We start from the raw sequence: 24,766 nt of genomic DNA, 5'->3' as shown, positions 1-24,766 counted from the left end.
AACCGTGTGACCTCAATTACATAAACAGGCATGCTTAACTGTGTAAATATACAAAGGAGCCCTAGAAGGGCACATCAAATGGTAGACTGCTTGTGATGATGGGTGACTTTGTGTTTTGCTTCTTGCGTTCTTTGGTTTCCTATCTCGCACATATTAACTTTTAAGAAATAAATGTTATTTTAGAAACCTTAAAAAAAAAGTAAAAAGCCTAGTATGCAAGGGAGCAAAAACTGGATTAAAATCCAGGCCCCCAACAGAGTGCACGTTTTGCGCAGCGCTTCCTTTGATGGGGCTGCTGTAACAGCATCGCACAAAGCAGGCTCAGACAGCAGGAACTCATCGTCTGGGGGCTGGAGGCCGGAGGCCCAGGACCCAGGTGTCATCACCATCGCTTCCTCCGAGGCCTGCCCGCGACGGGGAGTCTGCGCCACGTCTGCCTTCCCCCCCCCCCCCCCCCCGCTTCCGGTGGTCTGCTAGCAACTCCCGAGCGCTGCAGCTCTTTTTCTGACCGCTTCTCCACACCGTAGCTACACCCGCCGAACTTCTCCGTAGCAGCGCAGCGCCCCACGGCGCCCCGGAAGCCGCGCGCAGGCGCCGCCCCACACTTCGGGGCGCAGGCACGCAGGGCCGCTTAAAGTTCGAGCGCCCGTTAGCGGGAGCTGCCGGGCTCGAGGGTACGACGGTCGGACCGTCTCCGAGCTCTCTCCGTAAGCCGCTCCGCCGCGGAGGAGCCGCGCCAGAGCGGCGGCCCGGGGGCCCCGCGAGCACCCGCGCGTCGGCCCCGGGCGGCTCCGCGGCTCGCGGGCGGGGCGTCCTCGTCGCCGGGAGTGGCGCCACTGCGCGACTGTGACGGCCGGCGTGCCATTGGCCCGCGACATGTGGCGCGCGGTGGCGCGGGCGCAGGCGGTTGGATGGGCGGCGCCGGGGGTCGGGCCGCGGGCCGCGGGGCTGGGCCTGCGGCAGACGCGGGCAGTGGCGCGGCTTCCCCCGGACGGCGGGCGCCCGAGGTGCGAGGCTGGGCGCAGAGGCGGGAGGGCGGGGGTCTGCGCGGCGCGCGTGGGGTAGCCGCCAGGCCGGGTGGGCGCGGGCGGGGAGGCCGGCGGGGTGGGGGACGCGGGTCGGGAGGTGGGCGAGGGCCGGGGGGACGGCGGGGGCGCTGGGCGCGGCCTCCGAGCCCCGGGACCCCATTCCCCAGGTTCTCGGCGCGGCGCACAGGCGAGGTCGCGATGCCCGAGGTGAGCACCGACGCGCTGGACGAGCGGCAGGTGCAGCTGCTGGCGGAGATGTGCATCCTGGTGGACGAGAACGACCGCAGAATCGGGGCGGAAACCAAGAAGAACTGCCACCTGAACGAGAACATCGAAAGAGGTGCGGCGGCCGGGGAGTCCCCGGGGCGGGGTGGGGGTCTTCGGCGGGAGCCCGGGCCCTGGACACGCGCGCCGACGTGGTGCTCTGCTTCCAGGCCTGATGCATCGAGCGTTCAGCGTCTTCTTGTTCAACGCGGAGGACAGGCTGCTGTTGCAGCAGAGGTCGGACGCCAAGATCACCTTCCCAGGTGCGTGCGCTCCGCGCGGTGTCTCGTCGGCAACTGTTGTTTAGCCCGATTTAGTCCCGTGGAGCTTCTGGTAGCCGAGGTCAAAAAAGAAATCTTGTGAATGGCTTAGTTTTACGTTCTTCAAAGAACCTTATATGGCCGATGCGACCTAATAAAACGTAAGGTTTATCCCAGTAAAGGGTAAAAAACCTGTAGGTCTGGGTGGACGCATATATAACTTTTTAAACTGTATCTAACACACGTCTTGGTCGCTTTGGTTAAGAAGGTTAATAAAAACCTGCCTACACGTGTGTCTTTCACAACATGGTTGCCGATTGCCCATCGTAACAGATTTAGAAACCCTCAAGAAGAGTTTTATTTTTCTGTTACTTTTAAAGCTTATAAATTTCTTAATCCCTGAGACCTGCTTTGAAGGAAAGTTAACGGGCATCCGTGTTAACACGTTACAGGTTGCTTTACTAACACTTGCTGCAGTCACCCCTTAAGTAATCCAGGAGAGCTGGAAGAAAAGGATGCCCTCGGAGTAAGGCGAGCTGCGCAGAGGCGTTTAAAGGCCGAGCTGGGAATTCCCACGGAAGAGGTAACCAGCCATACTAGCTGAAAGCTCTTACATAACAGTTTTTAGTAAAACATTAAATTCAGCTGTAGCTCTCTGGTTTGCAATCTCTTGCTTTTTTTAGCCCAAGAAAGCCTGTTCAATAAAGGTTAAAAGGTTAAATTTTGATTTCGTAATACTTGTCAATGTTTAGCTCTGTACCAAAATGGACTGATCTGTTAACCAGTATATAAAGTTAACTGTTTAAATAATTGATCAGATTAAAGATGAGTATTTTGTGTGAACTACAAATCTGGGTAAGTTGAAATAATCACTTTTCCCCTGGAATTGTCCCTTTTTAATAAGACCTAAATAAATAATCTCTCATCTAGTTAAAATGGTAAATTTTTTTTCTCCCATAAGACATGAGGGAGAATGTCAGACTTCTAGTTTGAGTGACCGCTTTTATTTTTTCTTTAATAAAAGTTTTTCAGTAAATCTCCTATTTTTGGTCCTATGGGAAAATTTTCAGACACTTCAAACTATTTGATACTATTTCCATATATTAATAGGACATCAGTGTTTCAAAAGTAGTCATTCTAAAACTTGTTTTTTTGTTCAAGGTATTACTGAAATGTAGCGGGTTGATTTACTTTATTGTTGATGTTTTGAAGGTTTTTGGTTTTTTGTGCTAGGTTTCTCTGGAAGAAATTAATTATCTAACACGAATTCACTACAAGGCTCAATCTGATGATATCTGGGGAGAACATGAAATTGATTACATTCTATTTGTGAAGAAGAACGTGAAGAACGTGACCTTGAATCCAGATCCCAATGAGATTAAAAGCTATTGTTATGTATCGAAGAAAGAACTACAAGAACTTCTGGAAAAGGCAACCCGTGGTGAAATTAAGATAACTCCGTGGTTTCAAATTATTGCAGACACTTTCCTCTTTAGGTGGTGGGATAACCTAAATCATCTGAATCAGTTTGTTGATCATGAGAAAATACTCAGAATGTAGATGTGGAGGAGTGATTATTAAAGTACTGAAGAATTTCTCTAGTTAGGAAACTTAAACTGAATTTTTAAAAAATTGGTTCCCCATTGGAACTCCCATTGCAAATATTGATACTTCACAACCAGCATTTGTGTGGAAAAGAATTCTTGATTTTGTGTCATACAACCCATATATGTGCACTGCAATTTGTAAAAAACTTTTGAGAGATTATAAAAAAAGGAAAAAAACTAAACACATGGTTACAACAAATTTGAATAAGTGAAATTCTTCATTTTTTATATATTGTGATAAACATTTTCAGAAGGCTTGTAGAGCACTTTGCTGTTTGCCAGGTGCCTGACACATCTAAGTTTTTATCATAGTGCAGAAAAATGTGCAAGGGAAAACTATTTGCTTATCTACTTCAAAACAGTTCAAATTAACTTTTCATATTAAGAGATTAATATAGAACAGGTTCAAGGGAATTAAACAGTATACATCCTGATTTCTGTCACTGTTAAGTTAATTTTGTGGTTTAATCATCCTGAAGGTATTTTGATACTTAAAGTCAAACACTTTTTTTGGTAGTGATATTGGCTAGGTTAAAGTCATTTAAATAATTGTTGCCAATTAGCAAAGACTGGTTTTCAGAATTACTGGGAATAGACAGGCTTTTTGTAAAATGGAACTTGGGTCATATTTTTTAACCTTTACACTGCTGGTGTTTGGGCTGATAATTCTTTTTTGGGGTTCATCCTTTGCGTTGTATGATTTAGCAGGATCCCCAGTTTCTACCCCCCAAAATAGCCCTTGGCACCCCTCCCCCATGACAGCCCCAGTGGCACCAGATGCCAAATCCATGCTTGAGAACCACTATTCTGCAGTCAGGCGGTGTTGGGCGGGGAGGTGGGTGGGGGGAATTAACAAAAAGGCTACTGTTCATGTTAGATTTGGGTTATGGGATATGTGTGTTAATGTTTAAATTGCACCTTGACTAACGTACTTCTTTAAACTCTTGCCATAGATTTCTCAGGTTTGAAATCTTAAGACAGCTTTATTGTCCCTGAATTCTATCTATTAGTAAGTAATGAAAGTTTGTTTCTTACAAAGCTAAGTGTTTTATAAATTCAATAGAAAAATCCATTCTTAACCCTGGACAGTTATTTTCAAGCAAGCCTGTGTAGCCAATAGTAACTTTATTGAAAAATAAAAACAAAACTAAATTACTGCATTGTGATACTGTTGTCTAGTTTGTTAAAACTCTGATACAGTAACAGGTCACCTGCCTATAGCAGCTTAAACATGGTAAATGACAGGGAGCTTCAAAATGTTTTTATACTGTTTGCAGTTCTTTACTAGGAACTTTTAGGCTAAAAGGCGCGTGTAACCAGTTACTGGGTAGCTGCAGCGGCATCTTAAAGACTGTTAGATGCTGGACAAACCACTGACAGCAGGTACAAGCAGAAGCAGCCGTCTGTAAAGCTTCGTTCTCTGTATTGCTGTTCCTGCTTTGTTCATGCATTTTCTCTCTTACCTCCTTGAGCATCTTTAAGGCAGCTGTTTTACAGTCTTTGTGTAGTTAAGCCCATCACCTGGTCTTCCTGAGGGACAGATGATCAGTTTTTTCCATTAACAGACCACAGTTTCCTGCTTCTGTGTGAATTTTTAGTTGTCCGGTGTCTGTGCCACCTGAGGTCTTCAAACCTCTCACTTCTTTTCCAAGTGTGTCTTTCCCTGGACACAGACCATGCTGGTTTTCTAAATTCTGAAGCCTGCAATGCTTTCTGAAGTCCTAATCCTTTCCTCTGTAGCTCGCAAAAGGAGTGCAAAAGGGAAGATGCAAGGGAAAAAGAAACAGACGCTGGCCCTTCAGGTTCAGCTGATGGGGACCACCTCTGTGTACACCTCTGCCATCAGAAGCAGCAGCTGTCAATCAAAACCAAATCCTAATATGTGAGGGACAAGGCCCTCGGGGCCCAATCTGACTCCCACAAGCACCTCCAGAAACGCAGGCACAGTGACTACCACAGGGTTGGAAGCTGGAGGACAGGCAGACAGTCAGAGGGGCTAAAACTGACCCAGGGAAGAGGCGCGCCTTTTAAAGACTCCAGAGTCCCAAGTATTCAGTGGTTATAACAGGTTCTGCCAGAGCAACTAATTCAGGAGGAGAGGGACTCGGGTGCTTCCTACTCCCTCTTCCCCAACATCATTCATTGGGTTTCTCTTTACATAAATTTTCTCAGCATAAACAAATGAAATTTTTACTTTGGACCCCCAAAATGTAATGCAACTTTTAAACACACCTGTGTGTAGAAAAGCCTGAAATTAACACTGCGTGACACTGGGACTCCCACACAGGTGCACTTAGAAACAGAGTCAGCAGAGGGGACGTGTGAAACCACACAAAGCAGTGGCCATGGCAGTTTTGTAGTTTCAATGTTTTAAGCACTTAATATTCTAACGTTAATTTCCTACATTTTACTGGGCATGTATCTCACAACGATTTCCATTCAAAATTAATTTCCAGCAGTGGACACTGAAGCAGGAGGTGCCCACATTTAACTGCTGTAGAAACTTAGGCGACATTCTGTTCCACAAGTATTTTTTGCTTTGAAAACAAAACAGAATTCTCATTTACTCTCTTCCCTTTTCATCTGCCCAAACTGACAGTAAAACAAAAACAAAAAACCAACTAAATCAAAACTGCTTTCTTTTGGAAGTTTATTATAGATAAAATAGTTGAAGGCAGATTATAATGGTACATTGTACAAAAGGACTAGAAGATGACTTCATGCTGGCATCCTGACATCTGTAAGTTTTCACTGGCTCTTGTGTCTGCAGGGCAGGCTGGCAGCCTTCTGCCCTCATGTCCACAAGTGGAGATGTTTTCTTGGCAGCAAAGGACTCTTCACATGCAGTGAACCAAAGTTCCCTCTTGCACAAGAGAAAGATCTTTCTCCATCAAAAACAACATGGTCACATCAATAAATTTTTCCAGCCCTGCAAGTCTGAACCAACCAAAACTCCGTAAATGAAAACCCACTGCCTGCTCAAAATACCTGTACTATTACGCAATGATAAAACCCCCCACACCTGGACAGTTAGCCAGTAACCAACAGCTTTCAGCAAAGCAACAAGTGCTTAAGTTATTCCACTGTTATGTTCAGTTTACAGATCATGACTCCAATTCTGTGAAACCAAACCAAAAGCTGAGTCAAAGCGCTTCAGCTGCGACGGACACTACCTCCTGTCCTTTTTACCAGCTTTCCGCTTTCCCGAGAGTAAGTGCTTGGGTTTCATGTCAAACACATGTCTGTCTGCCTCCCCTTTCTTCCCCAAGCGATTCATCTTCTTCTGAGCGTTCTTCATCATGGTCTTGGCTTTCTTCACCATCTATAAGGGAGAAGAAAACCATATTGGCTGTTATGTCCAAGCCAATTTCACCTGTTCCTGAAGCCCATTAACACTGTCTGAACAGCCCGGGTCTGTGCTGTGATGAGAAACCCTGCTGAGTCTTACAGCATTTTCCCGTGGACCCACCTCAGTGCCTGCAGGAGCTCAACCAGCACCTACAGGATGGAAACTCTACCCAGACAAGTCACACTCAGACCTGGAAGATCAGAGCATGCTGTTCTGTCTTCCTCGCAGACAAATGAGGACACTGAGATTCTGGCCCGTGACACGACTCACATCTGACAGGTGGCAATGCTGCTGTTAAATCCGGATCACCAGACGGAGACGGCTCAGTAGGAATGGGAAACTCAGGCTCCCAAGAAGCAGACTGCTTGTGAGTTTATATACAAACTTTCTCATCTACCTGAATTTTCAAAATGCTGAAACTAACCATTTCTGTGTTTATTTTTAAAGAAAAAACAAGTTTCAGCAAAAGAGGCTGTATACATCCAAAGTGTCTTTCCCAAAAGACAGCTTCCGCTGGGCAGGCTCCCCGCGCCCAGGTTCTGGGCAGGACCGTTGCCTAGCACAGCCCTGAGTGGCTGGGACAGAGGCTCAGGCAGCGGTGCTATTACACACCCTGCTCTGTCCACCCCCACAAGGAACACATGCGCTGAGGAGAAAGGTCCAGGGACACCCGGCTGTGCCCGGGCCGAAGCCCGCCTCTAGGGGTGCAGCACACAGCTGACCCCCACCTCCCACCCCCACCCCACAGTTCTTACAGCTCCAAGTGTTTGCCCTGAGCCCTCATGCAATCAACAGCAGAGGCTACTGTTTTATTAATGACTCGTTCCAAGGACTAACCTTGATGTCCCGGAGACCAGAGACATCGCGTGGGGTCCGAGAGCAACTGCGACTCCGGGCCACAGACTTGGGTGGGACAGAGTCTTCCCGCTTCCTTTTCCGGGTGATGCTCCGAGACCTTCTGGCTTGGACCGCGTAATGGGCCTGAGATGCACAGAAAGCGAACTTCAGTGCCTCAGGGTCTAGCCTCAGTGACAAACAGGAATTACTCCCACGAGGGGAGAAGGCACGTGGAGGAGTTTTTAGGACCATTATCAAATAAGCTAAATACATTTAAATACACGTGGTCAATTTCACATAAATTACTGGTCAAATACTCTCCTTCACTCACATGCTGCTTTCTGTTACAGAGCGGATTTTAACTCCATTTAAAAAACTTTACTTCAGCCACATCCACAGCACAATTTACATAAAGAGCTGCCCCTCCTTCACGCCCCCGTTCCAGGGTCATCTGCCTGTACACAGTGGCGGCCGCCGCAGAGCTCAGCCTCGAGGGTGCGGAGGTCGGCCCTGGGCCGGCAGCCCTGCGCCCCTGCGCCCCCCATGTCACCGTTGGGAAGTGAGAGGGGCAGGCGGGCCGCGAGCCCAGCACCTGATACACAATCCAACGTCAGAAGCCGCGTGGGAACGTTAAAGCAACGCTGCCCGCTGACCCAGACCCGCGCCCGCCTGACACGGCACCCTCTGTGTGGGTACCTCCACTCGCGGCCAGCTGTTCTGAGGGAGTGACCCAGCCCCAAAGCCCAGCACTGGAGACGTCCTCTCACACGCACAGGCGTGTGCTCCGGCGAGACCCACCCAGCAGGAGGAGCGGTCCCAAAAGGCGTCGGAGGGGCCTGCCGCCCTCTGGGCTCCGAGCAGTAGCCTGAACTACTTGCTGTCTGCGCTCCTCTTGCGCCCTGAGACTCAGTCCCACCTCATGTGTATTTGGTGTCTACACTGAGGCTAACTGAAGCTCTCCGTGAAGACATCAGGCACCAAAATCAAAGCTGCAGCTCAAGTATAAAAACTGCAAGACAACACAATTCACAGCACAAACCTCGAAAGCGCTCACTCCTCTGCAACGGGCCCCCGCCCGGGTTCCCAGGCCCCCGCCCCGCGGCCCTGAGGCCCAGCTCTCACCTTGTCCTTGTCATCCATGTCGACACCGAGACTGCGCATCTCATCCTCCAAGACCTTCCGCTGAACCTGAAGGGGGAAAAGCAAAATTGTTTTCAGAAAAATTAGTTTGATAAAAAGTTTAAAAAAAATTCAAGGGAAAACGTACCTTTTACAATGATCCAAGATACATTTATGTTAGTGATTCTTTTACTTGGACACACATGCATGTTTTTGGACTCATTAAATAACATGAAAATTAACATTTCCTGGGCAATTTTTCCATGCAGGATGACTTGGCGTCGCTCCCGGATTCCTCTCAGCTCCCCAGGGATTCCCACATGCAGACCCCAGAGACCAGTATCTCCTCCCAAGCGTATGGAGCCCGGTATGGGGGTACAGCCATGGCCACGTAACTCAAGAGACAGTATCTCAAACACATGATATCCTCCATGAGAGGGCCCAGGCACCGTCATTTCCTCTCCTGTCCCAGCGCACCCTAGCCGCCCCACACCCACCCTCCTTCCCTGGGTAGCCGCACCTCTGGACCAAAGCACAGAGCAGAACGAAGATGCTAGGAAGGCGGACCCGACACCACCCGACCCATGTGTGTCTCGTGTGAACCTCCCTGTCCTCACCAGTTGCAGGGCCCAGTTAAATCACCTTTGGCCCTAAGTTAGATTGGGTTAAGTTTCTGTAAATTGTAGAAGGTGAGTCCCAGCTAATAAAGAATTAAAGAATAAGAACGTGTTACTTGATGACTTTTCGTCTACAAATTTACGCATAACTCACAATCTTCACTTGTACAGACACAAACTCACTGAATCCAACAGTCCAAGTCGCCAAGGGCACAACGCTCAGAGTACAAAAGATCAGCACGCACTCAACCTCAAAAGTCAACGTACATTAACGAAACAGCAAAACGCACCAGCGAGGAGCACACGAGACTCCACACACACACAAATGGGAGACGCGCTTGGACACGACACAACACTCACCTTCTTGGCTGTCCGAGGCATCCTAGGTCCCTGTGTGTCCTTCTCTCTGGACTGCAGAATCTTCAACTTCTTCTTCTCCCTTATCTGCTTTGCCAGCTGTCGGATTTCCACCATTTCCTCGTCTTCGCTTTCAGACGTGCTGCCATACTCCCCAGCAGCAGCTCTTAGCTCTTCTTCCTTTTCCAGCTCTTCCAATTTCTTTAAAAAAAAAATCAATTAAGCCAAGCCAACAATGAGAACCTCATAAACAAGTGTAACAACTGTCACAGAAGCCAGGTTTCCCCTAAGCCTTTCAGGGTGGGAGGAACCCCAGGTCCAGGTTCCCATGGGCCTCGCCCCCCATGCCAGGACCCTCCTCCCGCAAACAGGCTCTAGGCGGAGATGAGCACAGAGGCTACGCCAGCAGCCACGGGCTGTTCTGTGCCACTTCTCCTCCTTCTTTAGAAACAACCACGTGTAAAATGTTCCCCTTGCTCCCATCAGGTACATGAAAGACCCTCCATTCCTAAAGAACTGAAGCCATCAATCTGAACTGGCCTTGGACCACAACAGCCCGTGTATCCGGCCCAAAGCCGTCCCAAACATAAGCTTGTTGGCCGTATAGTTAATTAAATCTTTAAAAACGTACAACAAATAAACCTTGACAGGAACCCGAGTCAGAGGTGCCCCCATCAGTACTAGCGTGAAAAGGCAGAGGGAGGGAGGCCGGATGGGGCAGGCAGGTCAGGCCAATCACAGGCCATCTGAACCCAGACCATGGAAACAGGACGCTACACAGTAAGAGGCAAAGCAGGAGACACGACTGAAGAGACTAAGACGTGACTACAAATTAAGGCTGCCATCTGAGAACTGAGGAGTGAATAACGCAGGAAACAAGGAAACATGTGCTGCAGATACTTTACAAAGTGCTTTTTTAAAGTGACACATAAATCCCCTCATGACCCAGCAGCCCCTCCTAGGACCTGCCCCCGGACCCTCAGCGCCTGTGCATCTGTGCTCACAGCAGCACTAGTCACAGCACCCAGAATGCCAGCAGCCCCACATCCACCAAAGGTGAACGGATAAACCCAGTGCACTGTACACACAGCAGAGCCTCACTGAGCAGCACAAGGATGAAAGCTCTGACGCGTGTCACAACGTGGGCGGACCTTGAAAACACCACGCTAAGCAGAATAAGGTCAACATGGTATATGACTCCAATTATATAAAATAAAACAGGCAAACCCACACAGACAGGAAACAGATCTGTGGTTGCCTGAGCCTGGGGGAGGGGAGAAGAGGAAGCCATTACTTATCAAGTACTGGGAGTTACTCCAGGGGGGATGAGAAGGTTCTGGAATGACACGGACGCGGCAGGTGCATGACACCATGAAATGCACCAGATGCTACTCAACTGTACATGTTAATACATTTACAAAAAGCCAAAAAAAAGAGAAAACTTGTCTCAGGAGAAAGACAGGATAGCAACTAAAGAACACAGGGTCTAGGAAGTTTTTGTTTTTTGTGGACACTCATCTGTTAAGCAGCGGCCAACATGGAGGGGACTGAGACAGGAGGCAGTGCGTGCGCCGGAGCAGGACCCGGGGAGGACGAGGGGTCAGCAGGGCGTGAGCAGCAAGTGCAGCCTGGGGGCCCACGTGGGGGCTGCGTGGGGCGCAGCAGGCATCCGCACCCACGGGACCCCCTTATGAAGTGAGGTGCCCCCGAGACCAGCGCAGGGGGCTGGAGCAGGAGGTCTGGGAGGAGGGGAGAGTCTGCTCTGGCCTCCAGGGGAGGGACGTGGTGCCGCGTGTGTGGGGCCCCAGGTGGCAGGCCAGGGGGCCTCAGTGCACATAGAAGGAACGAGGGCCACAGAGAGAGGTGACTGGAAACTAGGTCACGTGTCCTCTGGTGGTCATGTTAAAGAGCAATAAAAGTCACATCACTTAACCAGAGACACAAACCTGCATGATGTCAGGATCGATGTAGTCGGCTATGTTGTGGCCTTCCCAGATCTCGGGGATCTTATCGTGCTTCTCAGAGGCGTTCATTATATCCCAGTACTCTAAAGGTCAAGGAACAAAAAATGCTCAGTTGTTTTTAACACCTTCAACTACCGTGTGCCCCAAGTCCCTCGCCTGTAAAGACAAGAGAGCAACTGTGCTCCCCACCAGGTAAGCAAGGTCACGTGCTCGACCAAAGGAGTGCTGCAAGCACATCCCAAGGCCCATCAGTACCTCAGGACCAAGTGTCCGAAGGCACGATTAACAGATTGGCAACAATATCAGCCTGGTCCAGCATTTATATACTGTGAAAGCTGCAGAAATGATCCCTCACCTAAAACAACAGAAAACTACACGGAAGGAAGAAGTCTCAGCTCTGGCAACCCCTCGCCTTCAAGGTATTAAATTAAATTTAAAAAAAGGCAAGAAGAGCCCCTGTCGATTTTCTGACCTAATCACAGAGTTTGTGTAGTGGATTAAAAAGAAAAAAAGTTGTTACAAGTTTGGAGCAAGGGAGTATGTGTTTAAAAGGAAATCTCCTTCCTTTTTTGTGTGTTTTCCCTTTTGTCCCAATGGGGAACCTAAATCTGTTTTAATTGCACAGACACACGGACAAAAAGTCATTTTGTATCTGCCAAGTGTGGTACCTTCCTTTGTTTATTTGCTATTAAACTGTTTGAGAAGAAAAGAAAAAAAAAAGATATTAAATTAACAAAATGCTGGGAGACGTGTACCCATTAAAGCACTTTCACACTTTTGACACGACTGGCATCTTAAAACAACCACGCTTGAGCCCTTACTTTGCAGATCCAGGATATAATCATCTCCCATCTCCAGCTCAATGTCCCGTTCCTGCAATGGAAAAAAAGGCAGTCTCCAGCAGCCTACTCGACCTTCAGGCCCAGAACTGTGGGGCCCCCCGCCCCCTCCCTTCCCAGTGGAATGACCCCTCCTCCAACCGAAGAGCCAACCCTTTCAGCTCCTGAGGCTCAGCTCCGATTCCTGGTGGGAACGCTGTTTCTGCCCCTGGCAGACCCACTACCGCCACCCAGGAAGATGTCCCGGCTCCGGTGTTATGCACCAAGGCCCTGCCCCGCACATGCACACAGCACAGGCCCACAGCTGCTCCTGTCACCTACCCGCCTCCTCTTGGGCCCTCCAAGCTCCATTCTCTTTCTGCGAGCCACTACTCCTTCGGGGATGAATGGGGGCCGCTCCTGAGAAGACAGTAGAAATACCGACATGAAATGCCTTGTTGAATTGAAACACAGAAATGAAAAACTACAAGCAAATTCTCCATCTGCAAGGGAAACACAAAACCACACCCAGACCAACTAAACACCAACAGATGATTCGGAGCAGAGAAGAGGGTGCAGGGCCAGTCTGGGCAAGGAAGCCAATTCCACAGTTTAGTTAGAAAAAAACAAACGGTAAGACAATCAAGAAAAAATTACAGAGAAAAAAGCAATACAGGAGAGGGACTTCCTAGGTGGCACAGTGGTAAAGAACCCGCCTGCCAATGCAGGGGACACAGGTTCGAGCCCTGCCCTGGGAAGATTCCACATGCCACGGAGCCAACTAAGCCCGTGCACCACAACTATTGAGCCTGTGCTCTAGAGCCCGTGAGTCACAACTACTGAGCCCATGTGCCGCAACTATTGAAGCCCATGCGCCTAGGGCCCGTGATCCACAACAAGAGAAGCCACTATAATGAGGAGCCTGTGCACCACAATGAGAATAGCCCCCGCTCACAACAACTAGAGAAAGCCCGTGTGCAGCAATGAAGACCAAAAGCAGCCAATAAATAAATAAAATTAAATTAAAATTAAAAAGCAATACAGGAGAAATGAAGCAGATCAATGGACAGGAGAAATCTACACATGAGCACAGAAGGGAGCAGGCTGGAAGACACGTTATCAGTCACCGCTCCCGAGACACACGACTGGCTGCTGACGACCAGCATCAGCTTCCAAGAACAAGATAAACCCACAACTGAACAGACTTCTCATCAAAAAAATGGTAAAATTTTGGGCTTCCCTGATGGCACAGTGGTTAAGAATCCGCCTGCCAACGCAGGAGACACGGGTTCGATCCCTGCTCCGGGAAGATCCCACATGCCGCAGAGCAACTAAGCCTCTGCACCACAACTACTGAGCCTGCGCTTTAGAGCCTGTGAGCCACAACTATTGAGCCCGTGTGCCTCAACTACCGAAGCCCATGAGCCTAAAGCCCGTGCTCCACGACAAGAGAAGCCATGGCAATAAGGAGCCTGTGCACTGCAAGGAAGAGTAGCCCCCGCTCTCTGCAACTAGAAAAAGCCTGCATGCAGCAACGAAGACCCAACACAGCCAATAAAATAAGTAAAATTTAAAATAAGTAAATAAATATCTTTTAAAAAAAGGGTACAATTTTAAAAATCTAACCATCAAAATATAGAAGAAAAAATATTTTTGACAAAAAGAAAAAACATCTACAGAACATACAAGAGTCATTTCCTTAATGCAAAAATTATAAATCAATAAGAGATGAACAACCTAAAGAAGTAAAAAAGCAAATACATATGTTAATACCAAAAAACACAACCTGTCCCACACAATGTTCACCACCTGGAAACAGCCATGTTGAATAATCACTGAGTATGACTGCCTGAAACTACCATGTAGAAGCATCACTTCTTATAATGTACTTTTCCACCTTATTTGGGGGAAAAGAACATGTGATACTGAAAAAAAAACCTGAAAACCAGGGTAACTTTTTAACAAACATGGTAAAAATCATTAACAATGTCACTAACAGTCATGTTTACCTATATCGTTAATGTCTAGACAGCTTGCCAAAAATTAGTGCTGAATGAATAAATACATAAGAAACATTTTAAAGTAAAGAAAAGTGGGAATTCCCTGGCTGCCTAGTGGTTAGGATTCCCAGCTTTCACTGTCGTGGTTTCGGGTTCAATCCCTGGTCAGGGAACTGAGACCCCACAAGCTGTGTGGCACGGCCAAAAATAAGGAAAAAAAAAGAGAGAGGAGAAAGAAGAAACACGTCACAACAATGGAACCATCTTTAGTCTGACAACCACGGAACGTGCACTGCCAAGCCCTCAGGGTATAAACCTGCAAGACATTTTTAGAGGATAATGACATTTTCGATGCCAGGCCTTGAAATTCACTCTACAGATACACCTGCAATTAAAAACAGAGACGTTTGTATAAAACCACAGCCTCAAGCGCTGCAATGAAAAACCTGAAAGAACACAAGATATTCCCGTGTTTAAAATTTTCTAACAGAAAGCTCACACGCCATAACGTTTCTGCCAAGACAAGCATGAAGGGAGTTACAGTAACGGCCTCTGGTGGAGGGAGACGCAGGCTTGCTTTAACCCGGCCCTTCGCACTCTTTCTGCCCCCTCTCCACCTCTTCCCGACACGGGCAGAAGCGTCAGCCCGAGCAGACGGCCCGGAAAGCCCGCCCCAGGCGCCGCGCAGGCAGCCCTACCTTGTCGTCTCTTCTGCTGGGAACCGCCAAATGCAGTCTGTTCAGCACCTCGTTCACTTTATTTCCTTTCATTTTGGTTTCAACTCGATGAGCCAACAGCCTGTCACAAGCCTGAGAAGGCGAGAAAACCCGGCCCCGGGTCATCGCCTCTGGAAGGACCCAGGAACCAGGGCCCCCACAACCAGGCGCTGGTCCCCAGGCTGGAACCTCCGCGCGGCATCGCAGGGCAGAGCGCGTGCTCCCGGAGGGGCAGGGCAGGGGGCGTGTGGGTCAGGCCCAGCCCGAGGCAGAGCCCCCAGGCGGCAGGGCCTGGGCGGGTGGGGGCCAGGGAGCCATCTCTCCGGCGGAGCTACCAGCGCTCAGGGTCCCCGACAAGGAAAGGGATCGCCCCTGCTCATGAGGAAGCACAGACCTCTGTCTTCACTTTGATGACCCCCTCCTCCGTCAGGGTGCTGGTCTCCACCACGGGAAACCCTTCAGCCTGCAGATCTAGAAATATTTTCTGGGAACACAAAGGACAAATGAGAGCTGCGTATCTAGTCCCAGTTCCCCATGAACAGATCTTACTTCTCCTCAAATGGGTTGTTGTAAGTGCTAATTATAACCCACACATCTGTGGTTTAACTCCAGATTTTCAGAGAATGTTCTCAATGCTGTTTGGCCTCCACAGCTCAAGATAATTCCTTAGAAAACAACACGGCAACATGAACAAATCCAGCTACGTGTGAACCACTAAGACTCCAGGAGAAGGGCCTGCATCAGCGCCTCCACCACCACCACCTGACACCTTGCGGCCGGCCCGGCCACACGACCATGTTCAGAGCCAGGTGGCCAATTCACGACAGTCCAGCTTCTCAGGAACGAGCTCTGCCCCCACCCCCACCACAGACTCCTCCTCCCCGGAAAACCAGTCACACCACCAACCAGCGTGACCCGCGCGAGACACCAAACCTGCCGCCACCTGCCCGTGCAGGATGGCTCTGGGACGTCAGAGGCACAGGGCAGGCCCCAGGCAGCGCTAACCAGGGTTCACAGTGTCCGCGACCCGGCTCCCAACCCAGGATGCAGCTGCTCCCATCAAGAAGCCCCACTGTGCTGGCGGCAGGGTCCAGACGTGGGGCGGGGACGGGACACGGGCGTGTCCAGCCCCAAGGGCTGAGCTTCCGGCACGGCACGGCGTTCACACCTGACCTGCCCCCTGACCGAGCTCTGAGCCTGAAAAACTGAGACCACCCGATATGCATCTGGTCCTTTCAAAGAAAAGCAAATTCTCTGACGTTTAGGTCATCAGCACCACAGAGCACACGGCAGTGCCCGGGGCACCAGAACGGCTGTTCAATGAACACGCCACATTCTCACCAAGGATTCGGGTCCAAACAGCACCCAGGAGGCCCAGAGGTGGGAGCAGAGGCTCCCTGGAGACCCCCTGCTCAGGCCCAGCCCACGGAGCCACGCCGGGGCCAGGCCAGGCTAGGCCAGGCCAATGCAGCCTCTTGAGCCACCCGGGGCGGCGCCAGCCCAGCTGCCGGGCCTCCCAGAGTCCAACCCGGAGGTCGGGCTGTGTCCTGACTCACAACACGGCACCACCGACGAGCAACACCGATGCTGCAGGGGGCATGGCAGAAGGCCGCAGGACCCACCCGTCCTGAGAGGCGCCCCCGAGGAAGGACACAGGGTCACACAAGCAGCCTTAAAACCTAGGGCTGACGAGGCCTCTGGGGACCCACCGCAGACACGGCTCCAGGAGGCCTGCAGACGCCCCGTGCCCCTCCCTCCCCCGTCCCTGACACCCCCCACAGCCCCGAGGCAGGTGCACCGCTAGCATCAAGCAACACCCCCCGCGGACTCGCGGCTACAAGCCCCCCGCGCCCCACCTGCCGCTGACGGGCTTTCACAAGGCCACAGCAGCTCCAGCAGGGCAGTGCCCTCTCAGCCACCACACAGAACCCGGCCTGGCATGGCCAACTCGCCCCCTCGGCTCTGTGAGGCGAGGCTCGGGACCAGGAGACACTGAAACCACCACGGTGACTCACCTGGTCGTCCTCGGACAGTTCGGCTATTCTCTTCACGTCACATTTATTCGCTACAACGATGAGAGGCTACAACAAGGAGGAAAAGTAATGCGTTATGACCTTCGCACCGCGGGTCACAACCTGGGCGCCAGTGCCCGCGCTCACCTTGTTGACGAAGAGCGGCCGAATGTTCTGGAAGAGCTGCAGCTGCTCCCCGAGCCCGTGGCCACACTGCTCAGACACGTCCATCACGTAGAGCACCGCGGCGCGCAGGTGGGCCAACGCCGTGATGGCCTGCATCTCGATGGTGTTGCGATCCTCCAGTGGGTGGTCCAGGATCCCGGGGGTGTCCACCACCTAGGGCCAAGCATCACTCCAGACCCGCCCCGCGCAGGCCGAGGGCGCCTGCAGGGCTCACTGAAGGACCCTGCCAGCAGCCCTGAGACGGACGCCGACCACACACAGTGGAACCACTGGCAAGACCCTGTACCAGGAACATCACCACTCCTGACTGAACCCAACCGCAGGAGCGGCCGCCAGCAGCACCACCACCAGCTGCGCAGGAGCCACGCGAGGAGCGGCTGCAGCCCGAGCCCACTGGAGCTTGGCCACGGGGATGTTGCCAGCAATCCCCCAGGGCTGTGCGCAGACATGGGTCTGAGGGAACCTCCGAATCACACCCCAGGGCCACAGCCACGACCGCCCAGCCCAGGGATGCTCACCTGCCAGCGCAGGTACTTGTAATCCATGTGTCCGACAAATAGGGACTTAGTGGTGAAGGCGTAGGGCTGCACATCCACGTCCGCTCTTGTCACCTGCAACACACGCAGCCCTGCACCACATGCCTCCGCCACGCGTGAATGCCGCACCCACGTGTCACCGAGACCACTGCCGGGTAGCAGAGCCCTCACAGCGCCAGGCTGCTGAGGATGGGGATGGCACCCCGGCAGGCACACGGCTCCACCTCCTTCCTCGGGCCCCAGGGCCACAGAGGAGTGTGACTCAGCAATCAGGGAGCAAGGAAGGCCTGGCCCCGCAGAACACCAACCAGCTCCTGCCCTCATCCACCCTAGCCCTGCGATGTCCAACAGCACTTCCTGTGGTGACGGCAGTGCACTACACCCACATTGCATGCCGCCCCACGGGCCACACCAGGCCCCTGAGCTCCTGAAACGTGGCCACGAGACTGAGGCTGCGTTTTCTGCTGTCTTTCAAGGTTAGTTGATCAAGCGGCCGTCGCTGCAGCCCCGCAGCATGGCTCACAAGCACTGAGACGTCGGCTGAGACACTGCAGAGCTCCGCTGTGACTGCGCGGGTGCCCCTTGTGGACAAGACAAAACCTACGAACCTGCACGAGTGTTTGTTCTTAGCAGCAGAGAGCCACACGTGTTAGCACTGGTTTAGGCACCAGGGCTGTTGCTGGTTGTGAGCTGACACTTTCAGTGCTGCTTCTACTCCACTCAGGTCCCTGGGCTCAGCTAAGGTGCTGTGCTGCTTAAATAAATAGCCCCTTGAGCTCCGATGATAAACTCACTAAGCAAAGGGCAGCTCAGCCACTTCCTACTACACAAACCTAACAGTGGATGTGCACATTGACATAGCAACCAGAGTGACGTCACCTGAGAAACACCTCTGGAGCCTGGGAAGGCCAGCTGAGTCTGCACGGTCAGCAGGGACTCCCTGGCCCTGCTGTTCCCTGGACACGCATGTCTGTGTGTTAACAGAAATGTACTTAAACGTCTCAAATCCCTTAAAAACATGTAGGACACACACAAAACTCAGAAATGAAGTGGTTTCCATGACAGCAACATCCACCCAGGATCAGGGTCGATCCTCGAGGGTGAGAGGAGCGGTGTCTGGGCCACGTGCAGCGCAGACTAAAGGGCTGACGGCAGCCGCCCTCACCCCACGCAGCCAGGTCCTCGGTCACCGTGCCGTAAGGCGGACGAACCTTATTGATGAAGCTGGACTTGCCAACGTTCGGATACCCACACAGCAGCAGCGTCCTCGTATTTGGGTCGATGGTCGGCAGACGGGACAGATGCTGACGCACTGGGAGAAGTTCACAGTAAACGTGCTTAATTTCACAAGAAAACTTACCAAACTCAAAGCTGAAGACCTGCTCGACTTAGCTGAGACCACATTACCCTCACTCCCAACACTTATCACGCACGTGACGGAGAGAACGTGGATGAAGGGAGAAGGGGCAGCTGTGGAGGCACCAGGCACCCCAGCTGTGCCAGGAATCTGCTCCCGGCCTGACCAGCGTGGATTGCTATCAACAGGGTCCCAGGTGGGGCCCAAACCACACAGCCCGGATGGCTGAGTCCGAGAGGCCACACCTGGAAGAGAGTTTTCCAGCAAAGCAGCCGTGCAGCGGCCACCCCCACACAACGGGCAGCCCTCTGGGGCCTCACCTGCTCGGCGACACCACTGGGCCACCCTGGTGACCTAACGGATCACCGGAAGCACGGACCAAGCAGCCCAGTGTCACAATCGGGTCACAAATTATTTGCAAGATGCTGGGGGAGGGGGATCAAAATCAAATCAGTTAAAAAAACCTGATGTGTAAAAAACACATGCAGGTAAAAAGGCAAAAAATGGTTTCCATAAAAATCCTACTATGTTAATTCAGAAACCATCCTACTGAGTAAAATTACCAGTGGCAGTTTCACACTAACACGTTCTGCAAAGAAATGCACTAAAATGTCAAAAAAAGGTAAAACTATGGATAACTTGATTTTTGCATATTTTGGTATTTCTGCATGATTTTTACTTTTTTTTTTTTTGTGACATAAACTTTATTTTTCTTTTTTTTGTGTTTTTTTTTTGGCACACGGGCTTAGTTGCTCCGAGGCATGTGGGATCTTCCTGGAGCAGGGATCAAACTCGTGTTCCCCGCATTAGCAGGCGGATTCTCAACCACTGCGCCACCTAGGAAGCCCACTGCATGATTTAAAACGTACATGCCTTACCTGTTAAATTTGAAAAACATAAATTTTCTTAATAGTGCTAACAACGTGTAAGCATTTTACGTGCTGGATGCCTTTTCAATACTATCTAGCCTATTAGAATTTCTTATGGGCTAGGCTGGGAAAATAACTTGATCCTCTTATCTCTAAAATAAACATTTTAAAAATAACTTCTTAACATGGATCAAGTACATTAACAGAACACACTAAAAACTGTTTCTGCTGATACACAGCAAATACCTTGTTCCAAATATTCTAAACTCTGCTTCTGTCTTTTGATAATGGTGCACATCCGCCCAAGGGCCGCACGCTTCAGCTGCTTGCAGCGGTACAGGGAATCGCCGTATTTCATAAGCCGCACGTAATCTTTAGCAACACTGAAAGACGTAAAAAGAAATGTGTAAGTCTTCTCTCTTTCGACAGTAACTTAAAAGAGACTGTATTAAGAAAACACCTTACTTGTCCACTAAATTTTTGGCAATATTTATTTGTCCCAGAGCCAACTTGTAATGATCCTTGTCATACAGAATGTTCATCAAATCAGCATAAAATGGATGAATATCCTGTAACAAGAAAAACAAAGTGGTCATTTTGGTCTGGCAGTTTTTCCTCCCAGTGTGTGAAGTATGCTGGAAGAATCACTTCCTAAGGAAACACGTCACACCCCTTGCTGTTCCTCACTCCCCAGGATCACCGCCCCCCCGGCCCCTCTCCTGGACAGTGACAGCTTAGTTCACGGAGGAAAATGGAGTCAGTAGGGCAGCCAAGTCCACCCAACCTGTGTGGACCCCGCCAGGCCCATCTGCACCTGAGCACTGGAGCCTGCCCCCACTACTCAAAAACTGGAGCTCCAGACATGCTTCCCTGTCCCATCAATCTGCAAATACGCTGTTACTGCCCTAAAACTTTAAAAAAGTTTTAAAACTCTCGAGTCCACAATCTGCCCATCTCTCGCTCCCCTTCTTGGCAGGCACCAAAAAAAAAGAGGTCCTGTCCCCACCCACCACCCCACAAAGCATTCTGAAGGCTTGCCTTTACCAGGCCCTCCCACCTCTCTGCCCCCCACCAGACCTCTGCGAGGTGCACACACCCTTCTCCGAGCAAAGGCACCGGCTGCTGAGAGCGGCGGCCTGGCTCTCCTCCCTAACTGGCCGCTTCCTCCCACACTCACCTCGTGGGATCTACATGCACCTGCACTTTCACGAGCTTCAGGATGCTCGGCTCGCCCTCTTGGGCATCTCCCTGCACCTCATGATCAGGCGTCAGAAGCCTCTCCCCTCCTCACACCTGCTCTGCTCAGCAGCCCGGGCAACTCCACCAGCTCCGCGCCCAGTGAATGTTCTCACCCCCACGGGCCAGTCCTCCTTCAAAAGTCAGAGCAAGGCCAGTGCCAGGCTCCACCGCAAAGGCCCCTACACAAGTCGCCTCTCCCCAACCCACGTCCCGGACCTTCCTGTTCCTTGAAGACACCACACTCCGGAGCCCAGGGCCTTTGCACTTGCTGTGTCTGTGCCTGGGTGCTTGTTCCCCAGGTAGCGCACAGCTCGCTTCCTTCAGGGCTCAGCTAGCAGCGCTCCCTCCTCTCCTCACTCACTCGACACACGTGTTTTCATGTTTATTGTCTCTTCCCCTCACCGGACGAGATACAAGCTTTAAAAATGACTGCAGAACACACAAGGCAATCATTTGATGAACGATAATCTATTCCAACCTTTTACTAGAAAGTTATTCTCAGATAACTAACTTTAGTTTGGGAAAAAAAAGAATGTTCATAAATTTGAACCCCTAATGCGTTAAAAAAACAAAAACCAAAAACACCAAAAACCAAGAATGGAAAAGATAAATCTTCTTACAAAGAACCACAAAAGTCTGGTGTTGACTTGACCAAAGTATTTTCTGTTTGCTCCCATCAGGTATCTCTTGATGCCATCTCATTCTTACTGGTTTTCTTCATCCCCAGGTACCTTCTAAAGTACGCGCACTTTCCCAAGAAATTACACCCTCATCCAGCCAGTAGCCACTGAGCACCTGTCAAGTCCCAGAATTTTAAAACAATTTCTGTCACATAAACCAAGCTCTTCTCTCTGCTTTAACCTCCCTTCAGGGACTATTGCAAGGCAGTGGCACGTTTAGGCACTCATGCTGACCCCACACCCATTACCACCTAACAACCCTGCATCTGCTAACACAGGGACTAATGCAGGGACTCCACAGGCAGTGTCCGCTCTTGCGCCCTACAGCTTAACACACGGATGAAGTGCTCTGCACAGCAGAGGGAAGAGTTCGATTTTGGGGGCTTCCGAATGCAGAAGGCAGCCCCCCACGAGACTGTTTCTCACCAGTGAAGAAAGCACACTGACCGTCATTAGCTGGTGAAGCAACATCACAAACACTGCTGGGCCTCAAGCCACTGGCCCAACTTGAGGCCACAGGAAAGGGAGCCTTGGAAAGAGGGAGGAGAGGAAGCACACACACCACCAGAACCTCGGGCTTCTGGATTCAGCACACAGCTTTCAGAGCTCAGTCGGCCCCTCGTGGGTGGAGTCTGACTGGGGAAACAAGATGCTATGGAATCAAAACACCTGTGCTCTGTTCCCAGTCCTGCCGCTAACCTGCGGAGTAAACTGTGGCAAGTCAGTTATTTCCTCTTTCCCCGACTCTCTACCACACGACTGGACAGACCTGGTCTAACCCTTGCCGTCTGAAGGTTCGTACTTACATAATCACGTGTGTCCCCCAGAGTTACTTACATCCAGTTTGGGGAAATCTGTCAGAATCTGAGAGAGTCTGTCGTGGTAATTCTGCTGAGTAAATTTGACTTTCCTCATATAAAAATGTCTAATGCGATGGATCTGATAATGTTTATGGATAACTGTCGGAGTCTTTCGTTGGGTCTTCGATAACGTCAGGTCAATAAAGTCCTGCAATTAAATAAAAACACAGTTACACCAAAAACATCTACTTTCACCCACTTATTTGAAACGCATCTTAAAAGACTAATATTTAACAACATGTTATACTTTAAACTACAAACACCTCATCTAACTACATCTTTTTTTTTTGAGCTCTTTATTGGAATATAATTGCTTAGCACTCTTGTACCAGTTTTTGAAGTACACCAAAGTGAATCACAACTACATCTTTAATGTAAAACCTTGTTCATCTTTGTAGTTCCTGGCCTTTAAGAAACACTCAGCAAATGGCTGCTAAAATACATTTTATCCTGCATGTTCTTCGTGTTATCCTAATTTCCAAATACCTAAGAACCTCTGAAATGTAAGTAACCAGACAACTCAAGCATAAATTAGAAAAAAATTTTCTTAAGTGAGAAATAGTTCTACTATTTCAGTTTGTATATTTTCAGCTTCGAAAGTACATAAAATAACAGGTCACACTAACACCTGCTGTTTACAACCTCCTACGGTGAGGTGACTAAGGCATGTAAGGTGACTGCCGGGAGATCCCCCCAGAGCAACTCCCCAGCAGACAGGTGGCTGCAACACTCAGCTCGGGAAGAACGCCGCGGCCTCGCCTCGGACCCAACCCTGCTCCACCTGACAGAATCCACGAACCTTTCGGGGCCAGTTCCAAACCCACCTGCTTCGTGAACTTTGCCCCGACTCTCCGCCTGCTCTCTGGGGGGGGCCTAACGTCAGAGAAGGGACCCTAACCCCGGGGGGCCCTAACGTCTAAGGAAGGAACCCCGTCCTCTGAGGCGGCCCTAACGTCTGAGGGAGGAACCCCCGCCCTCTGGGGGGGCCCTAACCCGGGGGCCCTCAACTGGAGAGAACACGGCCCAAGGGCACTTGGCGGGGGAGGCGACCCCTCTCAGCCCAGCGTTACACACTGGACCCCCGCGACCCGGCCGAGAACAGCTGGCGCGGAAGGGCGCTCGGGGCCGCCTACCTTCGCGGACGGCACGACCGTGATCTTCTTGAAGTTGTAGTGCGCCATGCCTGCCACCAGCCACGAGGGACTGCTACCCGCACTTCCGCCGGGGGCCGGCGGGTAGGCGGAACTTCCCTCGAGGCGGCCGGGACTTCCGCTGGCTTCGCGTCACTTCCGGACGCTCCCTGCGTCCCCCCATGCACGGCCGCGGCGTCGCACAGCGCCCCCACGCGGCCGGAGGAGAGGGCGAGGGGCCGGGGGTGGGGCTGAGAGCGCGCGGGGGGCGGGAGGAGGTTGCGTCCCTGCGGGGTACAGGAGAGGGTCCCGAGAGGCCTCCCTGGAGGTCTGTTCCCCCTCTGACGGTCACAGGGTCCGGGGTCGGCGCCACCCCCGGGCGGCCCGGGTCAGGGGTCTCGGGGGGCCACGGGGTCTCAGGAGCCTCGGGGTGTCGGGGGGGTCAGAGGGGCTCGAAAGTCTCCGGGAGCCTCGGGGGCTCTTAGGGGGCGCGGAGGCCTCGGGGAGTCTGGGGTCTCGGGGGCCTGGGGGACTCGGGGTCTCAGGATCGGGGAGTCTTAGGGGCGCGGAGGCCTCGGGGAGTCTGGGGTCTCTGGGGCCTGGGGGACTCGGGGAGTCCGGGGTCTCGGAGGCCGGGGCACTGGGCGCTCAGGATCCGGGGGTCCCGGGGCCGCGGGCCCGGCTGCCGGCGGGGTGAAGGGAGGGTGGGCGGCGCGGGTCCGCTGTGAGCCTGGTAAGTCAGCGCCGCGAGGCCAAGGCGTCCGCAGAGGAGGGACGCGCCTCCCCGCGGGCGGGGTCCGCGCTGGGGACCCCACCCCGGCCCCGGCCCCCCGGCCTCCCAGCCTTCCCCGGACCTGGGCCTCAGCCCCGGAGTCGCCGCTTCCTCCGCCTCGCGTCTCCACAGAAGCCCCGTCTCTGTCCCGCGGCGTCTGGGGCTCCGGCTCTGGGCCGAGCGTCTCCG

At 51.6% G+C, this 24,766-nt stretch overlaps 2 protein-coding genes across 4 annotated transcripts; one reads left to right on the top strand and one right to left on the bottom strand.

Annotated features, from left to right (window-relative positions):
- The first annotated feature begins 572 nt into the window (after nucleotides 1-572).
- On the top strand, nucleotides 573-4,314 carry IDI1 (isopentenyl-diphosphate delta isomerase 1). Of its 3 annotated transcripts, none has more exons than XM_057731005.1 (5): nucleotides 573-707; nucleotides 1,196-1,368; nucleotides 1,463-1,555; nucleotides 2,005-2,135; nucleotides 2,786-4,314. In XM_057731005.1, the coding sequence occupies exons 2-5, from the start codon at nucleotides 1,227-1,229 to the stop codon at nucleotides 3,110-3,112; spliced, it is 693 nt and encodes a 230-aa protein (XP_057586988.1). In that variant the 5' UTR covers nucleotides 573-707; nucleotides 1,196-1,226; the 3' UTR covers nucleotides 3,113-4,314. The 3 variants fall into 3 exon arrangements, with proteins under 3 accessions (XP_057586988.1, XP_057586989.1, XP_057586987.1); XM_057731006.1 differs by lacking the exon at nucleotides 573-707 and adding an exon at nucleotides 743-1,007 and having other exon boundaries at nucleotides 2,765-2,897; XM_057731004.1 differs by lacking the exon at nucleotides 573-707 and adding an exon at nucleotides 755-1,007.
- A 2,014-nt stretch (nucleotides 4,315-6,328) lies between these two features.
- Nucleotides 6,329-23,944, bottom strand: GTPBP4 (GTP binding protein 4). Its single transcript, XM_057731003.1, has 17 exons — nucleotides 23,809-23,944; nucleotides 22,653-22,823; nucleotides 20,362-20,465; nucleotides 20,143-20,279; nucleotides 18,882-18,982; nucleotides 17,653-17,745; nucleotides 17,096-17,287; nucleotides 16,952-17,017; nucleotides 15,331-15,420; nucleotides 14,919-15,029; nucleotides 12,563-12,640; nucleotides 12,224-12,275; nucleotides 11,385-11,485; nucleotides 9,442-9,639; nucleotides 8,468-8,533; nucleotides 7,346-7,489; nucleotides 6,329-6,481 (listed from the first exon to the last, which is right to left on the bottom strand). Exons 1-17 carry the CDS (start codon nucleotides 23,854-23,856, stop codon nucleotides 6,329-6,331), a joined length of 1,905 nt encoding a protein of 634 aa, XP_057586986.1. The 5' UTR covers nucleotides 23,857-23,944.
- Nucleotides 23,945-24,766: the final 822 nt, after the last annotated feature.

This window comes from Hippopotamus amphibius, chromosome 4 (assembly GCF_030028045.1).
Source record: "Hippopotamus amphibius kiboko isolate mHipAmp2 chromosome 4, mHipAmp2.hap2, whole genome shotgun sequence".
In the NCBI taxonomy this organism is placed as follows: domain Eukaryota; kingdom Metazoa; phylum Chordata; class Mammalia; order Artiodactyla; family Hippopotamidae; genus Hippopotamus; species Hippopotamus amphibius.
Note: the sequence above shows the minus strand (reverse complement) of the source record. Positions and strands in the feature narration are given on the sequence as shown.

What these genes read in the sequence shown, in the direction of transcription:
- IDI1 (XM_057731004.1), top strand. Translation starts at nt 877, where the DNA reads ATGTGGCGCGCGGTGGCGCGGGCGCAGGCGGTTGGATGGGCGGCGCCG. An exon ending in CGCCAAGATCACCTTCCCAG is followed by an intron (nt 1,556 to 2,004) that starts GTGCGTGCGCTC and finishes AACACGTTACAG; the next exon opens with GTTGCTTTACTAACACTTGC. An exon ending in TGGGAATTCCCACGGAAGAG is followed by an intron (nt 2,136 to 2,785) that starts GTAACCAGCCAT and finishes TTTTTGTGCTAG; the next exon opens with GTTTCTCTGGAAGAAATTAA.
- GTPBP4 (XM_057731003.1), bottom strand. Translation starts at nt 23,856, where the DNA reads ATGGCGCACTACAACTTCAAGAAGATCACGGTCGTGCCGTCCGCGAAG. An exon ending in CAGATTTCCCCAAACTGGAT is followed by an intron (nt 20,466 to 22,652) that starts GTAAGTAACTCT and finishes TTCTTGTTACAG; the next exon opens with GATATTCATCCATTTTATGC. An exon ending in TCATCAAAGTGAAGACAGAG is followed by an intron (nt 15,030 to 15,330) that starts GTCTGTGCTTCC and finishes TCGCCTTCTCAG; the next exon opens with GCTTGTGACAGGCTGTTGGC.